At 44.4% G+C, this 23,080-nt stretch overlaps 1 protein-coding gene and 2 pseudogenes across 2 annotated transcripts in view; 2 read left to right on the top strand and 1 right to left on the bottom strand.

The window, feature by feature from the left end:
• Nucleotides 1-23,080, bottom strand: part of FKBP6 (FKBP prolyl isomerase family member 6 (inactive)) — a 29,388-nt gene that overhangs the window by 1,504 nt on the left and 4,804 nt on the right. For both annotated transcript variants that reach the window (XM_019646845.1, XM_019646843.1), the window contains exons 6-8: nt 19,726-19,923; nt 19,504-19,613; nt 18,294-18,386 (exon numbers count right to left, since the gene is read on the bottom strand). In XM_019646845.1, the coding sequence (XP_019502390.1) occupies nt 18,296-18,386; nt 19,504-19,613; nt 19,726-19,923 (399 nt within the window). In that variant the 3' untranslated portion in view covers nt 18,294-18,295. The remainder of the gene's footprint in view (nt 1-18,293; nt 18,387-19,503; nt 19,614-19,725; nt 19,924-23,080) is intronic.
• LOC109385013 (high mobility group protein B2 pseudogene) lies at nt 518-1,392 on the top strand (annotated as a pseudogene).
• Nucleotides 21,910-22,235, top strand: LOC109384994 (V-type proton ATPase subunit G 1 pseudogene; annotated as a pseudogene).

The raw sequence follows: 23,080 nt of genomic DNA on the forward strand, positions 1-23,080 counted from the left end.
GTGGGGTGGTGGTGGGGGGTCTGAGTAACAATACCTCCTTCATTCCCTTCTTGCAGAATAGCAGTTTCTGAGGTGAGGGGAGAAACTTGCCCTGTGACACCCGCCCACCCCTTGGGCAGCAGCAGCCAGTGGCCACAGTGCAGGGCAGAAAGGGGAGGCCAATGCTTCCTCCTCGAGTTATCTGTCCATCATGCTTCTCATTTAAATCTAGCGTTAAGGAGTGCTTTTTTGGGGCCTGTAACTACTATGGCACCTTGCCCATTCAGCCTTTGTAGGCTCACCTTTATAACAAATTATAGAAAAATCTGGTATCAGTGAATTTCAACTTACAAATCTCAAAGTTGCCACTCTTATGGAACTCTTTTTAGTGGGATGAAGAGATGAATAAACAACAACAAAAAAAGTGCTATGAGCAATAAACCAGTTCACGCCGGAGCCGAGCGAAGGCAGCACCTGTGGAGTCTTGCAGTTCTGCGGAACACTGAGGAAAAGCTACCCCCAGACGCTGTCTGTCACCATGGGTAAAGGAGACCCAACAAACCGAGGGGCAAGATGTCCTCGTATGCCTTCTTCGTGCAAACCTGCCGGGAAGAGCACAAGAAGAAACACCCAGACTCTTCCGTCAATTTTGCCGAATTCTCCAAGAAATGTTTGGAGAGATGGAAGACTACGTCTGCAAAGGAAAAGTCAAAGTTCGAAGATATGGCAAAAAGTGACAAAGCTCGCTATGACAGGGAGATGAAAAATTATGTTCCTCCCAAAGGAGATAAGAAAGGAAAGAAAAAAGATCCCAAATGCTCCTAAAAGACTTCCATCTGCCTTCTTCCTGTTTTGCTCTGAACATCGCCCAAAGATCAAAAGTGAATACCCTGGCTTATCCATTGGGGATACTGCAAAAAAATTGGGTGAAATGTGGTCTGAACAGTCAGCCAAAGATAAGCAACCATATGAACAGAAAGCAGCTAAGCTAAAGGAGAAATATGAAAAGGATATTGCCACTACCGCACCAAGGGCAGAAGTGAAGCAGGGAAGAAGGGTCCTGGCAGGCCAACAGGCTCAAAGAAGAAGAATGAACCAGAGGAGGAGGAGGAGGAGGAGGAAGAAGACGAGGAAGATGAAGAATAAATGGCTGTTCCGTTAATGATGTGTGTGGAGTGTGTGTGTATGCTCAGGCAATTGTTTTGCTAAGAATGTGAATTCAAGGGCAGCTCAATATTAGCTTCAGTATAAAAACTGTACAGATTTTTGTATAGCTGATAAGATTCTTTGTAGAGAAAATACTTTTTAAAAAATGCAGGTTGTAGCTTGTTGAGGGGCTACTATATAGTTAGATTTTAAGGCTTCTGATGTTAAATGTTTCTAAATATTTAATGGTTTCTTTAATTTCTTGTGTATGGTAGGTAGTACAGCAAACTTACAGGAATTAGTAGCAATAGTAAATTTTGGGTTTTTTAGAATGTTGCATTTTGTTTTTTAAAAAGATTCTGCAATAAAATTATGTATATTAAAAAAAAGTGCTATGAAGAAAAATAAGTAGGCTATGGGGACGCAGAATGACATAGGTTTCTACTTCACATAAAGTAACTGGAAAGACCTCTCTGAGGAGGAGACATTCAAGTAGATCAAGCTCTGAATAATCAAGAGAAGGGCGTCCCAGGCAGCCGGAATATTGATGCAAAGGCCAAGGGTCAGGAACACGAGGGGAGCATGTGAGAAACATCTCAGAAGCCAGTGTGGTTGAGGTGGGGTGAACACCGGGAAGAAAGGTAAGAAATGACATGGGAGTGACAGCAAAGGGCTGAGTCATGCAGGGCCACAGGGGCATCAAGAGGGACTTCAGGTTTTACTCCGAGTGCACTGGAAGCCACTGGAGGTTCTGAGCAGAGAAATGATTTTTTTTTTTTAAAGATTATTTTGGCTGCTTTGTGAAGAGAGATTGCAGCAGCATAAGAATAGCAGCAGGCAGAGCAGCCCCTTAACCTGGGCAGGCTCGCAGACTGCTCTGCCTGATACACAAGTCATGATGCCACGCCAACTTCCTGGTCAGGCTTTCAGAGATTGGCACCTCACTCTTCATTTTGCGGCACCTCATGTCGCACTTATTCCTCTACAGACCCACATAAGTCCAACTACTCTAAGACCTTCACACTGGAGAGGCCATCTCTGGGCTCCAGTGGACGGTCCAGTCACATGCCTGATTACAATGAGGGCCACTCAGCCACTGAAGTGGGAAGCTTTTCAGTACTCTGTTGGGCATCCAGAAGAGGAGGGGATGAGGGCATGACCACACAAGATGCACAAGGGCAGAAACGTCAGAAACCCTCCTGGCTAAGCCCATGCAAAGTCATGGAGGAATGATGTGCTGTTGGTATCTGGTGATGCACACCGAGACAAGTCCAGCCTTGGGGTCAAAACCAATTTGATATTCCCTCTGATCATCTGAGACTGCTGTCCATCTTCAGTTCCAGCAGGACCTGCAATGTTCAGGCCCAGAACCTCCTGGTGAACAAGACAGAGGTCAAGCCACAGACTCAGTTCCGGGAGAGAGAGGCCCATCAGAGCGCTGACACAGAATAACTCAATCATGCTACTGCTAATCGAATTTCATTAGTCCACTACTCATGCCAACTTTTTGTTACACAAACATGCGAGAGTCATTCTGTCATTAAAGTGGAGAATGAATTAATTTACCCTATAGATTTTAACCCTTTGTTCAGGGTATTATATATGTTATTTTAAGTCAGTAAACAGATTTTGGTACCATTGTTTAGCCATTTAAATAAAAATAAAGTTAGATCCCTACTTCAAATTAAAGCTGTAAATAAACTGCTAATAGCTTAAAAATCTAAACATAAAGAATAAAACTATTAAAGTTCTAGAAGGATACAAGACATTACTTGTCAGTTAAGAAGGAGAAAATCAAATAGACAAAACAAATGAGAAGATGCTTAAATTCACTAGTAATCGAGGAAATACAAATTAAAGCATCAAAAGGTACAGTGAGGCTCCTCTCACAGGCCATCTCACTTCCCGAACTCCATTCAACAGAAACAGAAGTGCCGATATGTGAGGGACTTGAACCTGGGCAAAGCTGACTGCCTCTGCCCGTCCAGCTGGGAGCCCCTTCCTGTCAGCATGTTCACACTCAGGTCCCCTCTGCCCCTCTTCATGGGGCGCTCGGGCTCTTTCTTCTTTGCTTTTTCCCCAAGTGCAAAAGTCCCCTCAAACTCTTCCCTCTGAAGCATTAAGCAGCCTATGAAGAACAAATTTAGTTAGCTTTTGCCTCAAATTCTCCTACTCAATTTAAAGGTCTTTCATTACAAAATGTGCCATCAAGGGAAGGAACTGCTCGTGAAGGAGGAATTCTGTTGTTCTCCCAAAGCAGCCAGTCGAAGATGTACATTATTTCTATTCCTGCCACATCAAAGGTTCAATATTATAAACCCTAATAGTAGGTCAAGGGTAAAAAAAAAAAAAAAAGCTTTTCTTTGTGACAGGAAGCCATTGGATAACAATCATTGTTGATAAAAAGCCTTTAGTAAGAAAACACTTCCTTAACATGATAAAAAGAATGTATCTCAGCGCAAAGTCATGTCAGGCATCACGTTTGACAGTGTAACAGGCGCAGTTCCATTACAGCCCGGGGAGGAGCAGGTGGTCAGTTCTCACCACTGGCTAACACTGCTTTGGAAACACGAGCCCACATGATGAGACGGGCTCTGAATAAAAGATGTAAATGGTGGAAAGAAGGTAAATTTGCCATTACTTGTAATATGATGAGCATATGTCTAGAATATCCAGGGAATCAACTCACATAACTAAAGTTAACTTCACTGACATAACTATCAAAAAACCAAAAAGTTCAAAAAGGTGTTTGGTTACAGAGAAACAGAAAGGACATCTAAGTCTGTAAGCATGTGAAGATGATTGATCAGGGACAGGCTAATTCTAATAATGAGATTCCATTTCAGATGCACTGAACTAGCAAAAATGAAAAAGTCTAACAGTACAGAAATGGCAAAGCCTGGAACGAAATCTCTGACACTACCAAAGGGAGTGTAAATTGGTATAGCCACTTGAGAGATCAATTTAGCAATACCTAGTTCAGTTGAAGATATACAAATCACGATCCAGTTATACCACATTTAAATAATATCACAGAAAACTCAGGTGCAGTGATAATAACTATATTACCTCCTAGTTATTAATCACTGTTAAGAATGAAATGCTACTCAATCATTTTTTTAAATGAGATAATTCTTTGTGTACTGACTTAGAAAATACCCTAAACACATTAACGAACATATTATAATACCAAATGTATAATTGTACTTATGGGGAAGATTACATATACACCCATATTCGCAAATATTCACACACACACACACACACACACACACCCTTCAGGAAGGACCCATGAAACATCAACAGTGGCTACCTCCGGAGAGTGGGCTGGGGGACTGGGAGCGTTTACTTTTACCTTTCTTGTTTAAACTATAAGCATGCAGCATTTTAATTTAAAAAATTTTACATGTAGCAATTCTAGAGTTTAAATTTAAATACTGACAAAACATTGTAGGGAGGGATAGAGGGAACAGAACAGCAGGATGCTGATAATTTGTCACAGAGGGATGACAAGTGTAAGGGCAGGCTGTCATGTCATTCTGTCTATCTCTGAATAGGTTTGAAAAGGTCCATATTAAAAAGTTTATGGGCCGGCCGAGTGGCGCAATGGTTAAGAACTGGCTTGGGACGCCAGAGGGCCCCGGTTCGGATCCCACATATGAGGGCCAGTGACACTGCCCTCTACAGCTAAGATGCTGAACGACAGCTCAACCTGGAGCTGGGCTGCTGTGAGTCGCCGGCGACGGCGTAGGCTGCAGCCCCTGTGGCAGTGGGTTGCCATGGGCTACCGTGTGTAGCCAGCAGCCAGCGTGAGCGGCCAGCAGCCGCAGTGAGCAGCCGTCCAGAAGCCGGCGACTGATCTGCCTTGCCCGGGAAGAGCGCAATGATGGTGCCAACTTGGGCCAGTGAAGCAACGTCCTCCACAACTAGACTGAAGAACAAAACGACAGCAACTTGTCTGTTCCCCTTCCCCAATTCCCCAGCGCTGTTCCCATCCCCCCAATTCCCCAATAAAAAAAAAAATCTAAAAAAAAAAAGTTTAATAATAACCAAGTGAAAAAAGAAAAAACTGTTTCAATCTAGTCTGTCCCCCCTAAAATGACTTTAGAAATAAGCCCTGTAATCAATATTCACTCAGTGTGAACCTGTTCCCGGGAAGGCAGATAGATGGGCAGAGATAACCTCCAAGCTCAGGCGGCTGGGATTTGATGAGGTTCAGTTAGCTGAATTTTCAAATAGAAACCAATAAAAAGTAACACATTAGCATAAGTGAAAATGTATCACAAAAGAAAAGTTTACACTTCATTTTGAAAACCCAGCATTCAAAACACACTGAAGTGTGAAGTCAGAGAAAAAAAGCTGTCATGAATCCATGGCTCAAGGAAAGATGAGCCCTAGACCTCCAAAGACAAAAGCAGTCAGACTTCGGCAGGGAACACAGACAAAGGTCCAACAGGGCAGACGCCAGCTGAATATATTAATACTAAACAAGCTGCTTCCAATGAGAGCAAAGCCCAGGCCTGGGGAAGAGGCACCGTCAATGTGAAATAGAAACTCCAGTAATGATATGATCAGTGTCCACAATAATGAGCAGTAATCAAAGAAGAGTGTGAAATGTAACAGAGAAGACAGAGGAGTGATGTAATCCTGGAACCACAAGCCGGAGGCAGCAGAGCCCAGGATGTTTATGTTGGAAATCCGAGGACAAAGAACTGGGAATCAGGGCAGGGTAAGCAGCGTTCCCACGGCTTCGTGTGCCAGCCCTGCCCCGTCAGTCCCTCTGCCCCATCCTACAGTACTTCCCTCCAGTCCTACCACAGTGAACCAGAGTGACCTGTCAGGCTGGAATGGCATCTGTAAGAAACTTCTGGAACAGCGGGTCTTGTCTTAACCTTTTACCAGTCACACGGCCCTCTGAAAAAACAGACGAAAGCTATGGTCCCTCTTCCAAGTCCCAGATAATGTACAAACATTGTGCATAAAGGCAAAGATTCCAGACCCTCCCTGAAGCACTTAATGGATTCCCTTTCTCAAAACACATTATTTAGTCAATCGGAAGAACCTAGTCTGGATACCTCACATAATTCCAACTGAGAAAGAATTCGAGAAGAAGCCCTAGCCCATTCGCACTCTGCGATGGGATGCTCTGGCCGCCCCACCAGCTGGCTGCATCTCCATCCTGTTCCTCCAGATCCTGCCACGCGCCAGGTTGCTGTTCACAGTCAACGCTCCCTGCTGAGACTCTCCTCTCACCTGCCTCTCCCGAGCTAGGCCCTGGTTTTCTGCTGGCCAACCTCACACTGACTTAGCCTCCCTGCAAACCGTCCTCCCTCGGCTACATCCCTCTGCCTCCTCTCACTGCTGGCATGAGTCTAGCATCACATGATGGTGTGCCCTACCTGCTGAGAACATATGTCACACTGAGTGGTTCCCTGAAACTGCCCTTTCTATGCTGAAACTGACCCAGAGAGCACCACAGGCCTCTACCCCCGTAGGGGGTGGGCAGGCCTCACAGAACAGCCCTGCTGCACTTCCTCTGATGACAATTGTCAGCTTATGATGGTCAGGTGCCACAGTGCCGCGGTCAAGGCAGTAGGGTACGGATATGGTCAAGAGGGGTCACAAGTGTGACCCCACCTGCCACCCTCCCTTCAAAGCAAGGTTTATATTACTTAACATATGCTTCTAGTTACACCCAACAATGCCTCCTCTTCCCATGAAAACGTCTTGATGAAGTAGCCTACATTACTGCACTCCACAGACCAGCTGGTACACATCACCTGGGAATCTGTTAGAAATACACATTCTCAGGCTCCCAACCCAACCTGCTGAATTGCAACCTCTGGGGAAAAGTCCTGGAAGATGTGTTCTAACAAGCCCTGCAGAGATTCTGACCAGGCTAAGCTTCCGGCAGCACTGGCTTACCTCCCCTTTCTCACTTCCTGCTCAGTACTCACCCAGGGCAGTCTCGTCTGTTCCCACATTGGCCAATCCAGAGATTATTATTCAGTCCTTATCGTTCAAATCCTCTGGGCTGCAGGACTTGACACTGCTGGTCACTCTTTGAAATTCAACCCTCTGGAGGTTCTTCTTTACCTTTTCTGGTGTCTGACCACACTTGGGAAGCTGACGGCAGCCATGAAATCTGTATACATTGGGTTGTCGGAAAAGTCATGACGTATTTTTTGTTTTTTGTTGCAAAAATGCATCATGACTTTCTCGACGACCCAATATATGCAAGTACTCAGGGGTTCATGGGTCCCTGAAACCCACCATGGACTCCCAACTAAACCTCCTGTTCTACTTTCCTAGTGGCTCATTCTCCTGGTTCCTGACCTCTTTCTTCAGTTCCACATGGTGTTCCCAGGGTCCACCCTTTGCCCACTGTTTTCCTCTTTCTACACCTCCTCCTGGGTGACTCTGTTCAGGTTCCAGGATATTACTGCCCTGCGTATACTCATGGCTGCCACGCGCTCTCCAGACAGGCCTCTTCCCGTTCCCTCGGACTTACATCCAATTGCCTACTAGCCACCTCCATTTAGATGTCCTGCAGTCACCTCAAGTTCCTCAAGCCCCAAACTAAAAATACCTCCCAAACCTCCTTCAGTTGGAAATACCTCCATGGACCCAGCTAACAAAGCTGGAAATCTGGGGGTCACTCTTGATTCTTTTCCCCATCTGAAAACCAAAATGTATGATTCTGCCACCTAGAATGGCCCCTGAATTTCCCCCTCCTCTCTGCTCACCCCACACCTGTGTCCAGGCCTTCATCTATTGGCTGTGATGTGTGCTGGTTCCAGGCCTTTCCCCTCATACCCATTAGCTCTCCAGCCCCCAGAAAAGCTTATTATAAGAGAGGAACTGTTCCAAATGCTCCTGTTATGATTATCTTGTTTGCGATGGACAAGATTAAGTGGGGAACATTTAAGATATATGATTCTGAGTTCTCTTTAATTAAAGAGATTTTACTTCCCATAAATGTTATCTATTGGGTTGTAGGAAAAGTCATGATGTATTTTTTTCTACGTTTTTCGTTGCAAAAATGTGTCATGACTTTTTTTTTTTGAAGATTTTATTGGGGAATTGGGGAGATGGGAACAGCGGTGGGGAATTGGGGGAAGGGGAACAGACAAGTTGCTGTCGTTTTTTGTTCTTCAGTCTGGTTGTGGAAGATGTTGCTTTACTGGCCCAAGTTGGCACCATCATTGCGCTCTTCCTGGGCGAGGCAGATCAGTCACCGGCTTCTGGACGGCCGCTCACTGCGACTGCTGGCCGCTCACTGTGGCTGCTGGCCGCTCACGCTGGCTGCTGGCTACATACAGTAGCCCATGGCAACCCACTGCCACAGGGGCTGCAGCCTACGCAGACGCCGGCGACTCACAGCAGCCCAGCTCCAGGTTGAGCTGTTGTTCAGCATCTTAGCTGTAGAGGGCAGTGTCACTGGCCCTCATATGTGGTATCCGAACCGGGGTCCTCTGGCATCCCAAGCCATCTCTTAACCAACGCGCCACTCAGCTGGCCCTGTCATGACTTTTCTGACAACCCAATATAAGAGAGTATGATAGACAGAATAATGCCCCCCACCAACATGTCCATATTTTAATTCCTGGAACCTGCAACCATGTTATCACAGGTAGCAAAAGGGACTTTGTGATTAAATTAAGGATCTTGATTTAATTTAATGATGGGAGGTTATTCTGGGTGATTTGGGTGGGCAGGAGGGTCAGAGAAAGAGAAAGTGATGACAGAAGCAGCGGAGGATGACAGAAGAAGGGATTAAGAGAGATACTGGGGGCAGGAGAGTGGGGAGGTTTGAAGATACCATCCACTGACTTTAAAAATGGAGGAAGGGGCCACCAGCCAAGGAATGCAAGCGGCTTCTGCAGGCCATTTACTACAGCAGCAACAGGAAACTATTAATAGTACAGAGGGCTTGCTTACACTCATGGCTATCATGTCAGCTCACCAAAAAACCCCAAATACATACATGTTTGTATTTATATCTTTCTATCTCATATCAAGCCCCACACCATATCGGGATGCCACAAACAGCTGCAGACAAAGGCCTGCACCTGTCTCTCATTGCCTTTCTGGGCAGGCTGTGATAACGGCTGCTGTGGGCGATGTCACAACAGGGCGACCACATCCTTGTGAACATATACGTCATCTGTGCTACAGATTGTGTTTGCTCACGGCTATTCGCTCCCTTTGTCTAACAGATTTGAAAGCCATTCTCTGGGTTCTTGAAACTCTTAGGCTTATCCCAGCTCATTTCAGTTTCATCCTGGGTCTGTGACTTCTCTACTCAAAAAACCACGCTAAGACTCCTTCTCTTCTCCCTTATGTGTCTCAAGGAACTAAGACACTCACTTAATGCTAACTACTTATTGCCTGGGTTCACTTCCTTCACCATTTGTCTGTTCTTATTTACCTAAATAGGTGTCCGGGATTATATGTGCCTGCAGGCAGGGTTTATGCACCTGATTATTAACCCAAGAAATTAAAGACAGGCTAAGCCAACATCGGATGGAACTTAAGGAAGTGCACAGCCACCTTAAAGATCTGATCACTTCGTCCTACAGACAATGAAACGGGGCCCCAAGGGGGTTAAATGACTTAGATAAAGTCACAGCTAGAACACTGAGACCAGGAAGCCAAATTTCCCATCTTTCAACCCTGTAATGAATGGTAAAGGGCACTTCAACAATCACTGATTTTGAAGATTAGCAAAAGGAACCTAGTTATCTCTTGAAATTTAATTAAATAGCCCTCATTGATATCTCACCACAAAGAACACAGAATCCGCTAAAGTGAACCTTAGTAGGGAGCAGGTTTGGGGTTCATTATGGCTGGCTACCAAGCAAGGATACGGAGAGAGGTGAAGGGGATGAAAGAAACTCTACCAGGGTAAATGCTTTCCCAGGAAGGGGCATAATGAAAAGGTGCCAAGCTAAGTGCAGTTATTTATAGGCACACAACAAAGGGATGACTTCAGTGACACCTCCCGAGCTGGGAGAAAAGGCATTTCACAGCTATCCAGAAGATCAAGAGACTGGGTCTAACAGTTTGCCTGGAAAATTCTCATATGACAACAAGAGAATGCTGGCTTGGCCCAGTTATCCTGGAGAAAATACAATTCCATTTTGAGGAGAAAAACAAAACAAAAACAGTGAAGATGCAGGGAAAGAAAATCAGAAGAATTAATAACATATAAAATTACAAAAGTACAATTATTATTTGTTCAGAACTCATATGAGTCGAATGGAGGCATAACATACCTTTATAGACTCAACAGCAGATCTGAGGGTTTCTTCTTTATCTCTTTGGGAAGGAAAGGGATCAAATAGATTCTCTGTCTAGATCCAGTCACGGATTGTGAGAGATGATCTGCTCCCCTAGGGTTTCCTGGCAACTGACCAGCTGGGCCCGGATACAGGAAGGCTGTTTTGGAACAAGGGAGCCCCTGAGCCCAGAGGACATCTCCAGCCTCAGCACTGGCACCAAGCTCTGTGGGACCAAGTCTTTGAACCAGGACTAAAACCACAGAATCTCTACTATAGGAGCATCCTTTCCACAGCTTGGCCTTTATTTCCACTTGAGCCTCCTGGGAGCTGCTTTGACTTCCCAGGAAACATTTTTTTTAAGTCTGTTAAGATACTCTTTTCCTGAGGCTGGCCAAGCCATATGGCTCAATCCTCTTAATTTTATAGCCCAAAGGCTTCAGCTTCTCTTAAATTGGAAAGCAGAGAAGAGGGAGTAAACTCCTAAACATCTAAGAGAGGGATAAAAACCCATGGCCACCCAGGGGTAAAAGTCCGACTGAAGAAAGAAGATGAATATACTGAAAGCTTCAGATATCATCTGGGGCTTACATTTCAAACCAAACGAAAATGGTCAGTTGTTTACACATAAGCACAAAGACCTCTGCAGGGAAAGGATCTAATTCTCTGAGCTTTATTCTTTCCCCTGTCTATAAAATGGAAATAATTATTTCTCCCTCAGAGGAATATTGGGAAGATCAAATGGTTTATGGACATTGTGAAGCACTATAGACATGGAATGATGCTCGACTCTAGAAAAACTGTTAGTGGCCCTGTACTCCGAGCACCCCTGTCACCCATTAGAGGCCACCTGCTTACTCCCATTGCAAGGTCAAATGTAAGCGTGATGTGAATTCCAGAGACCATACAGAAAACAGGGACAAGGTAACTATATAAATACTCAAAACAACAGGAAGAAAATATTTAAACTTACAAAGGTAACATTTAATTTACCTCCTTCACATAGAAAAGGGTTCTTACAGGGCCGGCCGAGTGGCGCGATGGTTAAGAACTCACTTGGGATGCCAGAGGGCCCCGGTTCGGATCCCACATATGAGGGCCAGTGACACTGCCCTCCACAGCTAAGATGCTGAACAACAGCTCAACCTGGAGCTGGGCTGCCGTGAATTGCCGGCGACGGCGTAGGCTGCAGCCCCTGCTGCAGTGGGTTGCCATGGGCTACCGTGTGTAGCCAGCAGCCAGCGTGAGCGGCCAGCAGCCGCAGTGAGCGGCCGTCCAGAAGCTGGCGACTGATCTGCCTCGCCAGAGAAGAGCGCAATGATGGTGCCAACTTGGGCCAGTGAAGCAACATCCTCCACAACTAGATAGAAGAACAAAACGACAGCAACTTGTCTGTCCCCCTTTCCCCAATTCCCCAGCACTGTTCCCATCCCCCCAATTCCCCAATAAAAATCTTTAAAAAAAAAAAAGATAAGGGTTCTTACAAATCAACAACAACAAAATAAAAATGACACAAGAGTGAGCAAAGGATATCAATAGGCAATTTGCATATAGAATATAGAGGGCCAGTAAATATACAAAAAGATGCTCAACTTCACTAGAAATTGGAGAAATACAGATTAAAATGATACAGCACTTGTATCCACTATTTTAGGGAAAAATAATCCACCTGAGGAAAATTTGGGAAGCTGGTGTGTGTAAGGGTTGGTACTCAGTGCAAAGCCCTTTCTTTCTGGTATTTAAGGAGCCCAAAGCATTTGGTGGGTCCCCACCTGCTCAGCCTTAAGAAGAGTGAGTCGGGATGTTCTGCCCAGGTATACGGAGCTCCTGGTCAGTTTTCCAGCTGTTTCATTCTTATATGCGAATAGGTAACCAAGAAACGTCAATCACATGTGGAAAGTCTACACACAGAAAAGAGAAAGGTCAAAGCAAACAAGCAGAAAAGTAAACATTTCAGGGAATAAAAGAAAATGTGCAAGAATGGTCCTTATTTTTTAGAGATACATAGGGAAATACTTGTAGATAAAATCATATGATTGCTGGAATTTGCTTCAAATTAATACAGCACTGCTGGGGCGGTCACAGATAAAAACATTGGTTTCATTTTGATAATTGTTAAAGCTAACTATTAAATACCTGGGAGAATCGTTATACTATCCATTTCTTGTGTAAGTTTGAAATTTTTTTATTATACAATGAGAGGTAAAAAAGTAGGATAGTATGAAAAAGGGAAATCTGAAAAGAGCTGTGGACTCAAATATTTGATTGTTTAAATAAAAAAAGTCAGTGGAAGACTTAAAAAATGAAGTACATTTCTGGAGGTGGAAGGAGAGAAAAATTTAAAGAGACATAAAGGATACAGAGGATCCCGGCAGGAGGTCCAACATCCGACCAACAGGAGGTCCGGAACGAGAGGACAGGAAAGGAGGGAAAATATTATTAAAGAAATATCACAGATTTTCTTAGCTCTTAAGAACTTGAGCCTCTAGAATTGAGGTGCTTATGTAAAGGACTTGAACATTTGGGGTACCTGGACATGTTATTGTGAAATTTTAGATGAATCAAGGTTAGTGAGATATTAAAAGATTCCAGACAGAAATAAAAAAAAAAGATTTCTCAGAAGTGACCATCCAAGAAACAGTCTGTCCTTACACTTCTATGTAGCATCTGGAGTTGATGATGATAAGTTCCAAGAGGGAAGAGGAGTACTGATGGGAGAGGAGTTCTGGTAGGGCAGCAGGGGTGTGAGCAGGAGACAATCTGAATCTGAGGGGGGATGTAGGGGGGTGGGAGAGCGAAAGGGGAGGCAAGCTCTGAGTAGGGTGAAGGTCTTCTAAGGAGTGGGAACAGGTCCTACTAGGGGGGTAGTTTCTAATGGGGGAGGGAGATTTAACTGGGGGATAGGTTCTACGGAGAAGGTTCTTCAACAAAAGTTACATTTTGTTCCCTCTGGTGAATCCTTTTGTATTGATTGTTTTTTTCAACTTGATGGCTCTGGGCCAGGCTGCCAGGGAAGGAACCCCTGGCTCTCACTTACTAACTTGGTAACCTTGTCAAGTTAGCTTCTTCATGTCTAACTCATCATCTGTAAAATGGCGATACTATCTACATAATAGAGATGTTATATTTTAAAAATCCACATAAAACATGTAAAAGAATGCCGGCATATAAAATATGTTTAATAAGTATTTTGATCAAAATCAATAAAAATGCATTAAGAATAAAACAAAATAAATGGTGAGCAATGGTATCAAAACAATCTAGAAGAAAATATGACAAACCAAAAGCAAAAAAATGACAACTCAACCTAGGTAAGGTGACCACGTGGGTGAGTCCCCTCTGTCCATCATGCCTACCAGTTAACCCCGGAAACTCGCCGAAGTCCTGCTGCTTTGCCAGGAAGATTTCCCAGTCACTCCTAGTGCACAGTGGTCACTCCTGAACTCCTAATTCTCCATACCCCCAACTCCAAGCTACTTCTTGACAATGGCACATGACTAACACACACCACTTGAAGCATCTCTTTCCCAGAATAACTAACTTCAGTTCCTTCCACCATTGCACACACACAGGTCACCGTGTGGACCCTTTGGCATCGTGGCCGTCCTCTTCAGCTAAAGTCACATTTGCCACTAGAATGCTTTTGACAGAAAGCACCCTCCCATCCATTCCAGATGGGAGGCCTCATGCCGCTATTCCTTTCCATTTCTGCTGATGCGTTTACCTCCAGGCTGTCATCACCTCTCGGACACCTTCTCCTGCCAGACGTGGTGCCTCCAATGTGCCCTCTACCGTGCCCCTCAGCCCCTTCTTACATGAGCCTGTCAGATCATCTCAGCTCTGATCACATTACCCGTCCTCTGATGCCAACACAGCACAGCCCACAGCCCACACACCAAAGAGGACTGAAAAGCCAGGACAGTACCTGGACCACAGCTGACCTCAGCTCTAAATTCCTTGTCTTCTCTGCTTCCCACCCCCCTCCCTTTCTGTGCCCAGTGCTGCCCTTCAAAGCTTCAGGACTGCCTCAGCAAAGGTTTTCTCTGCTCAGCCTGTTTCGCCCTCTTGTTCTTGTTCTTGTGAACTCTGTGATGTGACTGACTGTTGTGTCCTCCCTACTAGAGCACCGCCCCCCGCAGACCAGCACCGCAGGAACAGGACTGACTTCTCTTCACGTGTAACACAGCACTTACCACAATGCCTGAAAACCGTCAGCCCTCAAGAGGTACTTGGGGAAAGGGTAAGTAATGAACGGAGGCTGCCTGTGGTGGTGTAGTGTGTGGGACCTTCCTCCTCCCTTGTTCATGATGCTATTTTCTTTGGCAGCCATCCTAACATTTGGTGCACTCTGAACCAGCAGGCAACAACATTTTTGCTCTTGAATGTGGGTCTCTCCCACTTCCTGTCCTTGTGTGGTTTTTCTGATGCTGAGCACAGGACTTTGTGTTCCATCTCTATTGGAGGTGCTTTAAGGATGGAAGTGTCCACCTCCGCCAGTTTGCAAGTGTCTGATGGTAAAACATTAGAACTGGAAGGACCAGGAAGGTCATCTAATCTCACAAATCTCTCTCCCGCCGCCAAAGGGCTCTCTAGCTCTGTTCAGACAGACCCTAACAGGGATGCACCAGCGCCCAAGATGACCCACCCCTGTGGGACACTGTGGGAAAGCTTCGCCCGGGGCAGATGCTCCCCATGAGGCCATTCTCAAAAAGCAATCAAAAGTGGCACTTTTCTGTGTGTGCTCGCCATGTTGGAAGAACTTAATGTCACTTATGGTAGGACAATTAGTACATCTTTCATATGAAGCCAAGTTTTGACTTCCTATTATGTCCACTTACTGGTCCTGCCCTTTGGAAACTACAGAATAGATCTACCTATGGTATGTCAACCATTTAAACAGGTGAGAATAGCTATAGTGCTCATTCACGTCTCTTTTCCAGACACGAAGTCTGGCAAAGTATCAGAGTACAGATACTAGCATGTTAGGACAGGAAGGCACAACTGAAACGCTAATTGAAGATAACAATGAAAGGTACAGAAACAGAATTAAGAAAAATGTTAGAACACTATTCCAAGTGTTTCCAACGATGATGGTATCTGTTTAAAAGCTCTTTGGTGCGGTCGTAAAATTACCACTCCTATAGATGGAGCTATGTGAGGTCTTAACCAAGGAGATAGTTAGAAAATGTCCATCTATGAAAATATGAATGTAGTATATACAAATAGGAATACTGCCTCCACTGCATTGCAAACCACAGGGAAAGCAGCTTCAAAACAGCTTATTGAATACTACCTTAGGATTTGCTATAAGCCTTTAGGTCTTCTGATGTACATGAGTCAAAACACTGACCTCCATCTTGAGTTTTTAGATTCTCCCCAAGAATACTGCCATCCAGAGCTGTGTGTTTTTGCCCTGCCCTCTGAAAATCCAAACTAAGGAAAAAAATGGTGTGACAGAACTATGGATGTATCCACTCTTCCCAGCAGCAAGAGCTGCCAAGAGATTCCTAACTCACCAAATTGGCAAATGACCCACTGCTCTGTCACAGCAAGACCAGAGGTCACACCTCCGCAGAACAGTGCGTGCTGCAACAGCCAAAGGTGCTTATTCCCCTCTGCCTGCCATCATCTCTGTCCTCTTGCTTTTGGGGAACAGCAGTCTTCTTACTCCAGATAATCACTGCTCCCCCAGTTCCTATTATGTGGTACTAGAAAGGGATGTCACGCATGGGACTTCACACACGCCAAACCAGGCCAGAGTCCTGCCTCAAGATTTTTCAAACTGGAGCTACGAACGGTACAGGTTGAGGAGGGAGGTGCAGGATAATGAAGAGCCAGCCCTCTCTGAACTAGGAAGGTTGTGCAGTGGGTGCCTGGGCACTCCGTATGGTGGGAGAGAATGAAGCAGCAGTGAGACTGAGACCCTGGGGCCCTCAGAGCTGCAGGCACCTGCCTGAGTATTGGCTGTTCAACTCTTCCTTTGATTCAGGGAGCTACCCCAAGATCCCTTCAGTAAATCTCTTGTTTAGCTGACAGTAGATAAAGTTGGGTTCCTGTCACTGGCACTAAAAAGAGTCCTGACAGCCAGTACCAGAGCCAGCCTGGAGGGTATGGTTTCAAAGAGGATGGTCTAACCCTTTAGCTATTTTACACTTGATCCAACCAACATTTACTGAGTGCCAACCATGTGCCAGGAATGGTTCCAGATGCTAGAAAATACAAAGATGCAAAAGACATGGTCTCTGGTCTCAATGAGTTCAGTCTGCTATAGTCAGAGGCTCAGAACTCTCATCCCACCGGAAATAAGTGTCTCATATCTGAGAAGACCAGATAAAGACAGATCAGAAGGACCTAACATCTGAGAACAAATTTTAAATGGTCCTACTTAGTCAAAACTAGGTTGTCAAAAGAATCTACAACCCTGGACATTTTAAGTGACTAATTCAGCACAAGTACCAGAGGAGAAAAGGGGAGCAGGGGGATCACCAAAGACACTAAGGCCAAAATGTGTTACAACCACAGCAGCAGCGGGAGAATGACAATCATGGGTACTTCAGACCCCAATACAATCATTGCTGGTGATGAGACAAACACTCAAGATTTAGGAATGTATGGGAAACCATCTAAAAATCATCAGGCTCCAACAAGTCTGACAGGCTGAGAAAGCTGGGAGGGAAAGACAACAGAAAGGTAACTTGTTGCCCTGCTGTGTTTTCCAAGATCTGTTTCTAGAATGAACCCTGGGAGAGCTGGATATTCATTAAACGGCAGGACACACCAGGTCACAGTCCTAAACTGGCAAAAAGCCACCAGGCCTCCATTTCTACCAGACATCAACAGAAGCCAGACAAAAGCAGTCCTCTGGCTGACGTCTCCGTTCAGAAGACCTGCAAATACTCCAATGTCCCTGAAAGCCCTGACGGCCAGAGTCACAGGGTCAGGGTCAGTGATGAAAGCAACATTTCCTCCTGATGAAATGACAGGTTGTTTCTGACAGGGCAGAGAGCAGCAGTTTGTAGATCCCTTGTGAAAACGTCAGGAATGAATAGGCCTTTTCACTGCCTTCTTCTTTAAAGCTTCTTTTGTAGAGGGATGTAGGTAGCAACAAAGGAGAGATTTATCACCAGGAGCCCGCTGGGCAGCTGTTTTCTTGTTGTCCCTTGTTTAACTTCTCTCAAGAGAGCAGAGTTATCTACCCAGCTAAGCAGGTGTTTAAGGCAGGTGATTCTGTTTCCATTAATTTTCTTAAGTAATAGTAAACCAGGCTAGAAGGTTATCTCACGCCCTCATGGGAACCTTAACCCTGTGCCTGCTAAATCACAAGGTGTCAGCTGCGAGCAATGGCAGCGTCTACTCCCTGTTGGTCCTTGGTCCTAACATCTTCAACTCTCTCTGTCTAACAGTGTGCTGAACCCAGGAGACAGTACCCACCCCGACCCTCAACATCTGGGTTTTGTTTTCTCTCACAGTGTCTTAGGTATAAAGTGAGGCTGGAGGCTTTCAGGTTTTCAGGAAACACCAGATTAGAGAAGCATTACTGTTGATTTCAAACTCAGATAAACAATCACATGAATGACTATCAATTTCATGTTCCAAGCTGCTATTAAGTAGAGGTTAACATAAAATATGAAAAAGAATTGTTTTCATTTTAAAGCTTCAGGCTTCGTAAATCTATACATTTACGCTCCAGCCCTGGATGGACTTTCCAATCTTCTCTAAGAGAAGGCCCACAGTGTGTGCGTTCTGCACGGGACTTGTAGCATCAGCTACAATAAGCTTTTCTCCTCCGCTCATCATCCTCAGTTGTAGGTGGCCAAGGAGAACCCCACACTGTTATATGTACTGGACAAAATCCTAAAGCCTTTCGTGCTTTAGTCTTTTGATTACCTTTAATGTTCTCCTCTTGTAAAGCCAGGATCACAAGGAGCGAACATTCGGTGGCACATTTCTTTCTCTTTATCCGTGTAGTCCCTGTAATAGCTGTAAGGAAAAATACACAGTAGTTGGTCTGTCTATGTAGGAGGTGACATCTGGTGGCTGGAATTCTCCACTCACGTCCAGAAGCACTGAAAATTCAGTGGGCTTTTCAACTGACTCAGGAGGGGTGAGAGCAATGCTGGAGAGGTAGGGGAGCCGGTGCAGGCCCCCAAGGGCTACTGAGGGGGCCCTCGGACAAAAGGCTGTAATCTGAAAAGATGGCAGCCTTGACGGCTGGAAGCCACTGTCAGTGAGGCTGAGGGCTGAGTGCTGCCAAGTGACGCCTCACACTCAGTGGCCTCTAAGTCATCTTGAGATTTTTCTTGCAAAGAATGGTTAAAGTCCAAAATTTCTACACATAACCTGACAGGATACTTATAGATATCAGAAATAAAACTGCAACAACTGGATCCAAATATAAGAGGTGCACATACCTCAGGCTTTTCTAATCTCAAGAAAGCTTTAACTAAGCAATTTGGTTAAATGTTTAATGTTAATAGTAGATAATCTCACCAATACAGAACAACAAGAAAAACACCTAAAAAACAGTGGATATATTACAAGGTGATGGAATTATGGGTGATTTCTATTTATATGTTGATATTTTCAAAGTTTTCTAATGAACATATAACTTCTATAACCAGAAAAAAGCTACATTACCAAAAGGCTGGTACAGATATCACTTGGGTAACAAGAAAATCACCCTAGATGGGTATGAATCAGACCTGAAAGATCAATTTCAGATCAGATGAGGGTCTATAAGACACCTTTCTGCAGTCAGTTGAGAACAGTGGTTCTCTGTTGGTGGTAAGTAAGAAGAATATCCAAAGAACAAGACCTTTTTAAAAAAGTTACACTGGCCCTCCTCTTACGGGTGCTTACTTGCAGGGGGAGGGGAGAACAGGGAGGTGGAAAATGATCCAGACAGGTGTAACTTAGAGGTTTATCCCACTTCCCAGCTGGGAGCTGCTTGGTTAGAATACTAAGCACTTCATAAAACTGGCTCTAGGGGGCGCTGTCCCATAACCCGTGCTGGACAACACCCAGGTGGAGAGGCCAGAACTGGAGCCGCAGGACACAGGTCTTTCTCTGCTTGCAGGGGTGCAAACAGAAGTCTCACCTGGCCAGTTTCTTCAGCTCATTATTGATGTCATGATTGATGGGCTGTTCCTTCTGGGCTCTGACTAGGAAATCCCGGGCTTTCTGATACTCAGTCATGAGGAGACAGGCCTGTCAAAGGAGACTTTTCAAAGCATTCTTAGGAAAGACAGTTTTTGTGGTGCCCAAGTTGAACACCACTGCTACCTTCCCCAAGTCCCCAAGTCCCTATCCTCCAACTCACCTGTCCACATCGGAAGAGGGCCTTGGCATTCTTTGGGTCAATGATCAGCGCCTGCTCTCCATAGCGCAGGGCTGTAGTGGGTCGTTCCAGCTTCAGGTATGTAAAGGACAGGTTAAGGAGAACAAGAAGTTTGGCGGCCTCCACCAGCTGCTGCTCTTCACGAGCTGCTGCTGATCTCCGGCGAAGCAGCAGCAAGGCCTGCGGAGTTTGGGAAAGACAGGTGGTCAAGAGGAGTGACATAACCTCATATGCAGAGAACCCTAAGAATCCACACACAAAAAATATTAGAGCTAAAAAATTAGTTCAGCAAAGTTGCAAGACACAAGATCAATATATGAGTTAGTTATATTTCTATACTCTAGCAATAAACAATCCAAAAATGAAATTAAGACAATTCCACTTATATCACCAAAAAGAGTAAAATAAGTAGCAATAAATTTAAAGTGCAAGACTTATACACTGAAAATTACAAAACACTGTTGGAAGAAATTAAAGACCTAAATAAATGGAAAGACATCTTACGTTCATGGGATCAGAAAGCTTAATGTTGGTAAGATGAGATGGCAATATTCCCCCAAATTAATCTATTATACAGATTCAATGCAACCATACCAAAATTTCAATACCCCTTTTCACAGAAATGGTCAAGCTGATCAGAAAATTCATAGGAAAATTCAAGGAACCCTGAATAGTGAAAACAATAGTAAAAAGAGAAGTTGGAAGGCTCACACTTTCTAATGTCAAAACTCATTACAAAGCTACAGTAACCAAGCCAGTGTGGTACTAGCATAAGGACAGACATATAGATCAATGAAATAGAATTGATAATGCAAACTGAAAGTCCAGAAACAAACCTATACATCTACATTCAACTAATTTTCAACAAGGGGGCCAACACCATTAATTGGAAAAAGAGTAGCCTTTTCAATAAATGGTGCTGGGACAACTGGATATCAACATGCCAAAGAATTAAGTTGGACCCCTACCTCACATTATATACAAAAATTAACTCAAAAGGGTTCATGGATCGAAATGTAAGAGCTAAATTATAATACTCTTAGAAGAAAATATAGGCGTAAATCTTTGTGATCTTAGACAATGGTTTCTTAGATATAATACCAAAAGCACAAATAACCACAGAGTAGGTAAACTGGCCTTCATCAAAATTAGAAACATTTGTGCTTCAAAGGACACTATCAAAACAGTGAAGGAAATGAAGAGGCTGGCTGATGTTCAAGAAAATCACTATACTCATCAGTTACTGGTTTAAGCTGACAACATACAATGGTTTACTGCTGTCATTATCTATGCCTGCAGATAATTTATTTTGTATTTTTGAATAAAAAGACATTTGTACATTCCTTAAAAAAAAGAGTGAAATGATAACACAGATTGGGAGAAAATATTTGCAAATCCTATTTGATAAAGGCTTAGCATTCAAGACATATAAAGAACTTATATAACTCAACAATAAAAAGACAACCCAATTAAAAATGGGCAAAGGATCTGAATAGACATTTCTCCAAAGAAGACATGCAAATTGCCAATAAGCACATGAACAGATGTTTAGCATCATTAATCATTAGGGAAATGCAAATCAAAACCACAACAAGGGGTGGCTGGTTAGCTCAGTTGGTTAGAGTGCAGGCTCACAACACCAAGGTTGCCAGTTTGATCCCCACTTGGGTGGCTGAGATGTGCCCTCCACAACTAGATTGAAACTACCTGACTTGGAGCTGATGGGTCCTGGAAAAACACACTGTTCCCCAATAAAATAAAACGAAACAAAAAAACCCACAACAAGATGCCACTTCACACCCACTAGGATGGCTATAATTTTAAAAATGGAATGTAAGTGTTGGTGAGAAGCCCTTGTTCAATGGTGGGAATGTGAAATGTTGCAGCCACTATGGAAAATAGTATGGCAGTTTTTCAAAAAGTAAAACATAGAATTAACATATGACCCAGCAATTGCACTCCTAGGTACAGACCCAAAGAACTGAAAACATTAAATCTACACAAAAACTTGTGTATATAAACGTTCATGCCGACATTGTTCATAATAGGCAAAAAGTGGAAAACAACCCAAATATCTACCAACTGATGAATAGACAAAAGGCAGTAGGATTAATACAAGAGGATATAATATTCAGCCTTAAAAAAGAATGCAGTTTGAGAACCGCCATGGCCAGTTAGTTGCAGGGTACCCAACAGCTGCTGCAGGCCCAGAAGTGGGCCACCGAGGTGGTGTCTGAGGCCCGCAGGTGAAAGAACCAGAGGTTAAAGCAGGGCAGAGAAGAGGCTGAAATTGGACAGCACCTCCTGTTCAAGGCCAAGGAAGCTGCCACTCTGGGATCCCACAGCAGCTGCAACGCCGAAGTGCAGAAGGACACACAAGAGAAGATGACCGTCCTCCAGACCTATTTCCGGCAGAGCTGGGATGAAGTCCGGGACGGCCTCTTGGCCTGTGCGACATCCGGCCAGAAGAAATCCACGAAAACTCTGCATAAATGGATAGGGGAAGGAGTGTCTGTTCCATGGATTGGCATTTTAGATGACTCTGTGGAATATGAAGCTTTTAGCAAAGCTTGAGTTGTACTCTTGTGAAAGGCATTAAATTATTTGTTTATTACATAGTCGGTCTTTTACTTTTTGGAGAACAGCAAATCTAGCTGCTTTGTACAAACTCAGAGCTTATCCAAAAATTTCATCTTTTTACCTCATATATCTTAGAAATTTAAGGGTATATGTTGTCTGTTTTTCTATGCCTTTATTTTTAAGATTTTATTGGGGAATTGGGATAGGGGAACAGCGTTGGGGAATCGGGGAAGGGGAACAGACAAGTTGCTGTCCTTTTGTTCTTCAGTCTAGTTGTGGAGGATATTGCTTTACTGGCCCATGTTGGTATTGTCATTGCGCTCTTCCTGGGTGAGGCAGATCGGTTGCCGGCCACTGAACGGCTGCTCATGGCGGCTCTTATCGGCTCACGCTGGCTGCCGGCTGCTCACGCTGGCTGCCGGCCATTCACGGTAGCTTATGGCAGCCCACTGCAGCTTCACTGCAGCCTACGCTGTCACTGGCAACTCACGGCAGCCCAGCTCCAGGTTGAGCTGTTGTTCACCATCCTAGCTGTAGAGAGTGCAGCGTTACTGACCCTAATGTGGGATCCGAACCGGGGCTCTGCTGCTGAGAGCAGCCGTCCCAAGCCAACTCTTAACCAATGCACCACTCGGCCGGCCCTATGCCTTTAATTCAAACAATGTATCTCAATATTGACTTTTTCTTGCTTAAATATAGTAAAAAAAATTAATTGTAAGTGGGTTTCAAAATTATGACAGAACTGGGAAAGCAGGAG

The sequence above is a fragment of the Hipposideros armiger genome, unplaced genomic scaffold (assembly GCF_001890085.2).
Source record: "Hipposideros armiger isolate ML-2016 unplaced genomic scaffold, ASM189008v1 scaffold_107, whole genome shotgun sequence".
NCBI classification, from domain to species: domain Eukaryota; kingdom Metazoa; phylum Chordata; class Mammalia; order Chiroptera; family Hipposideridae; genus Hipposideros; species Hipposideros armiger.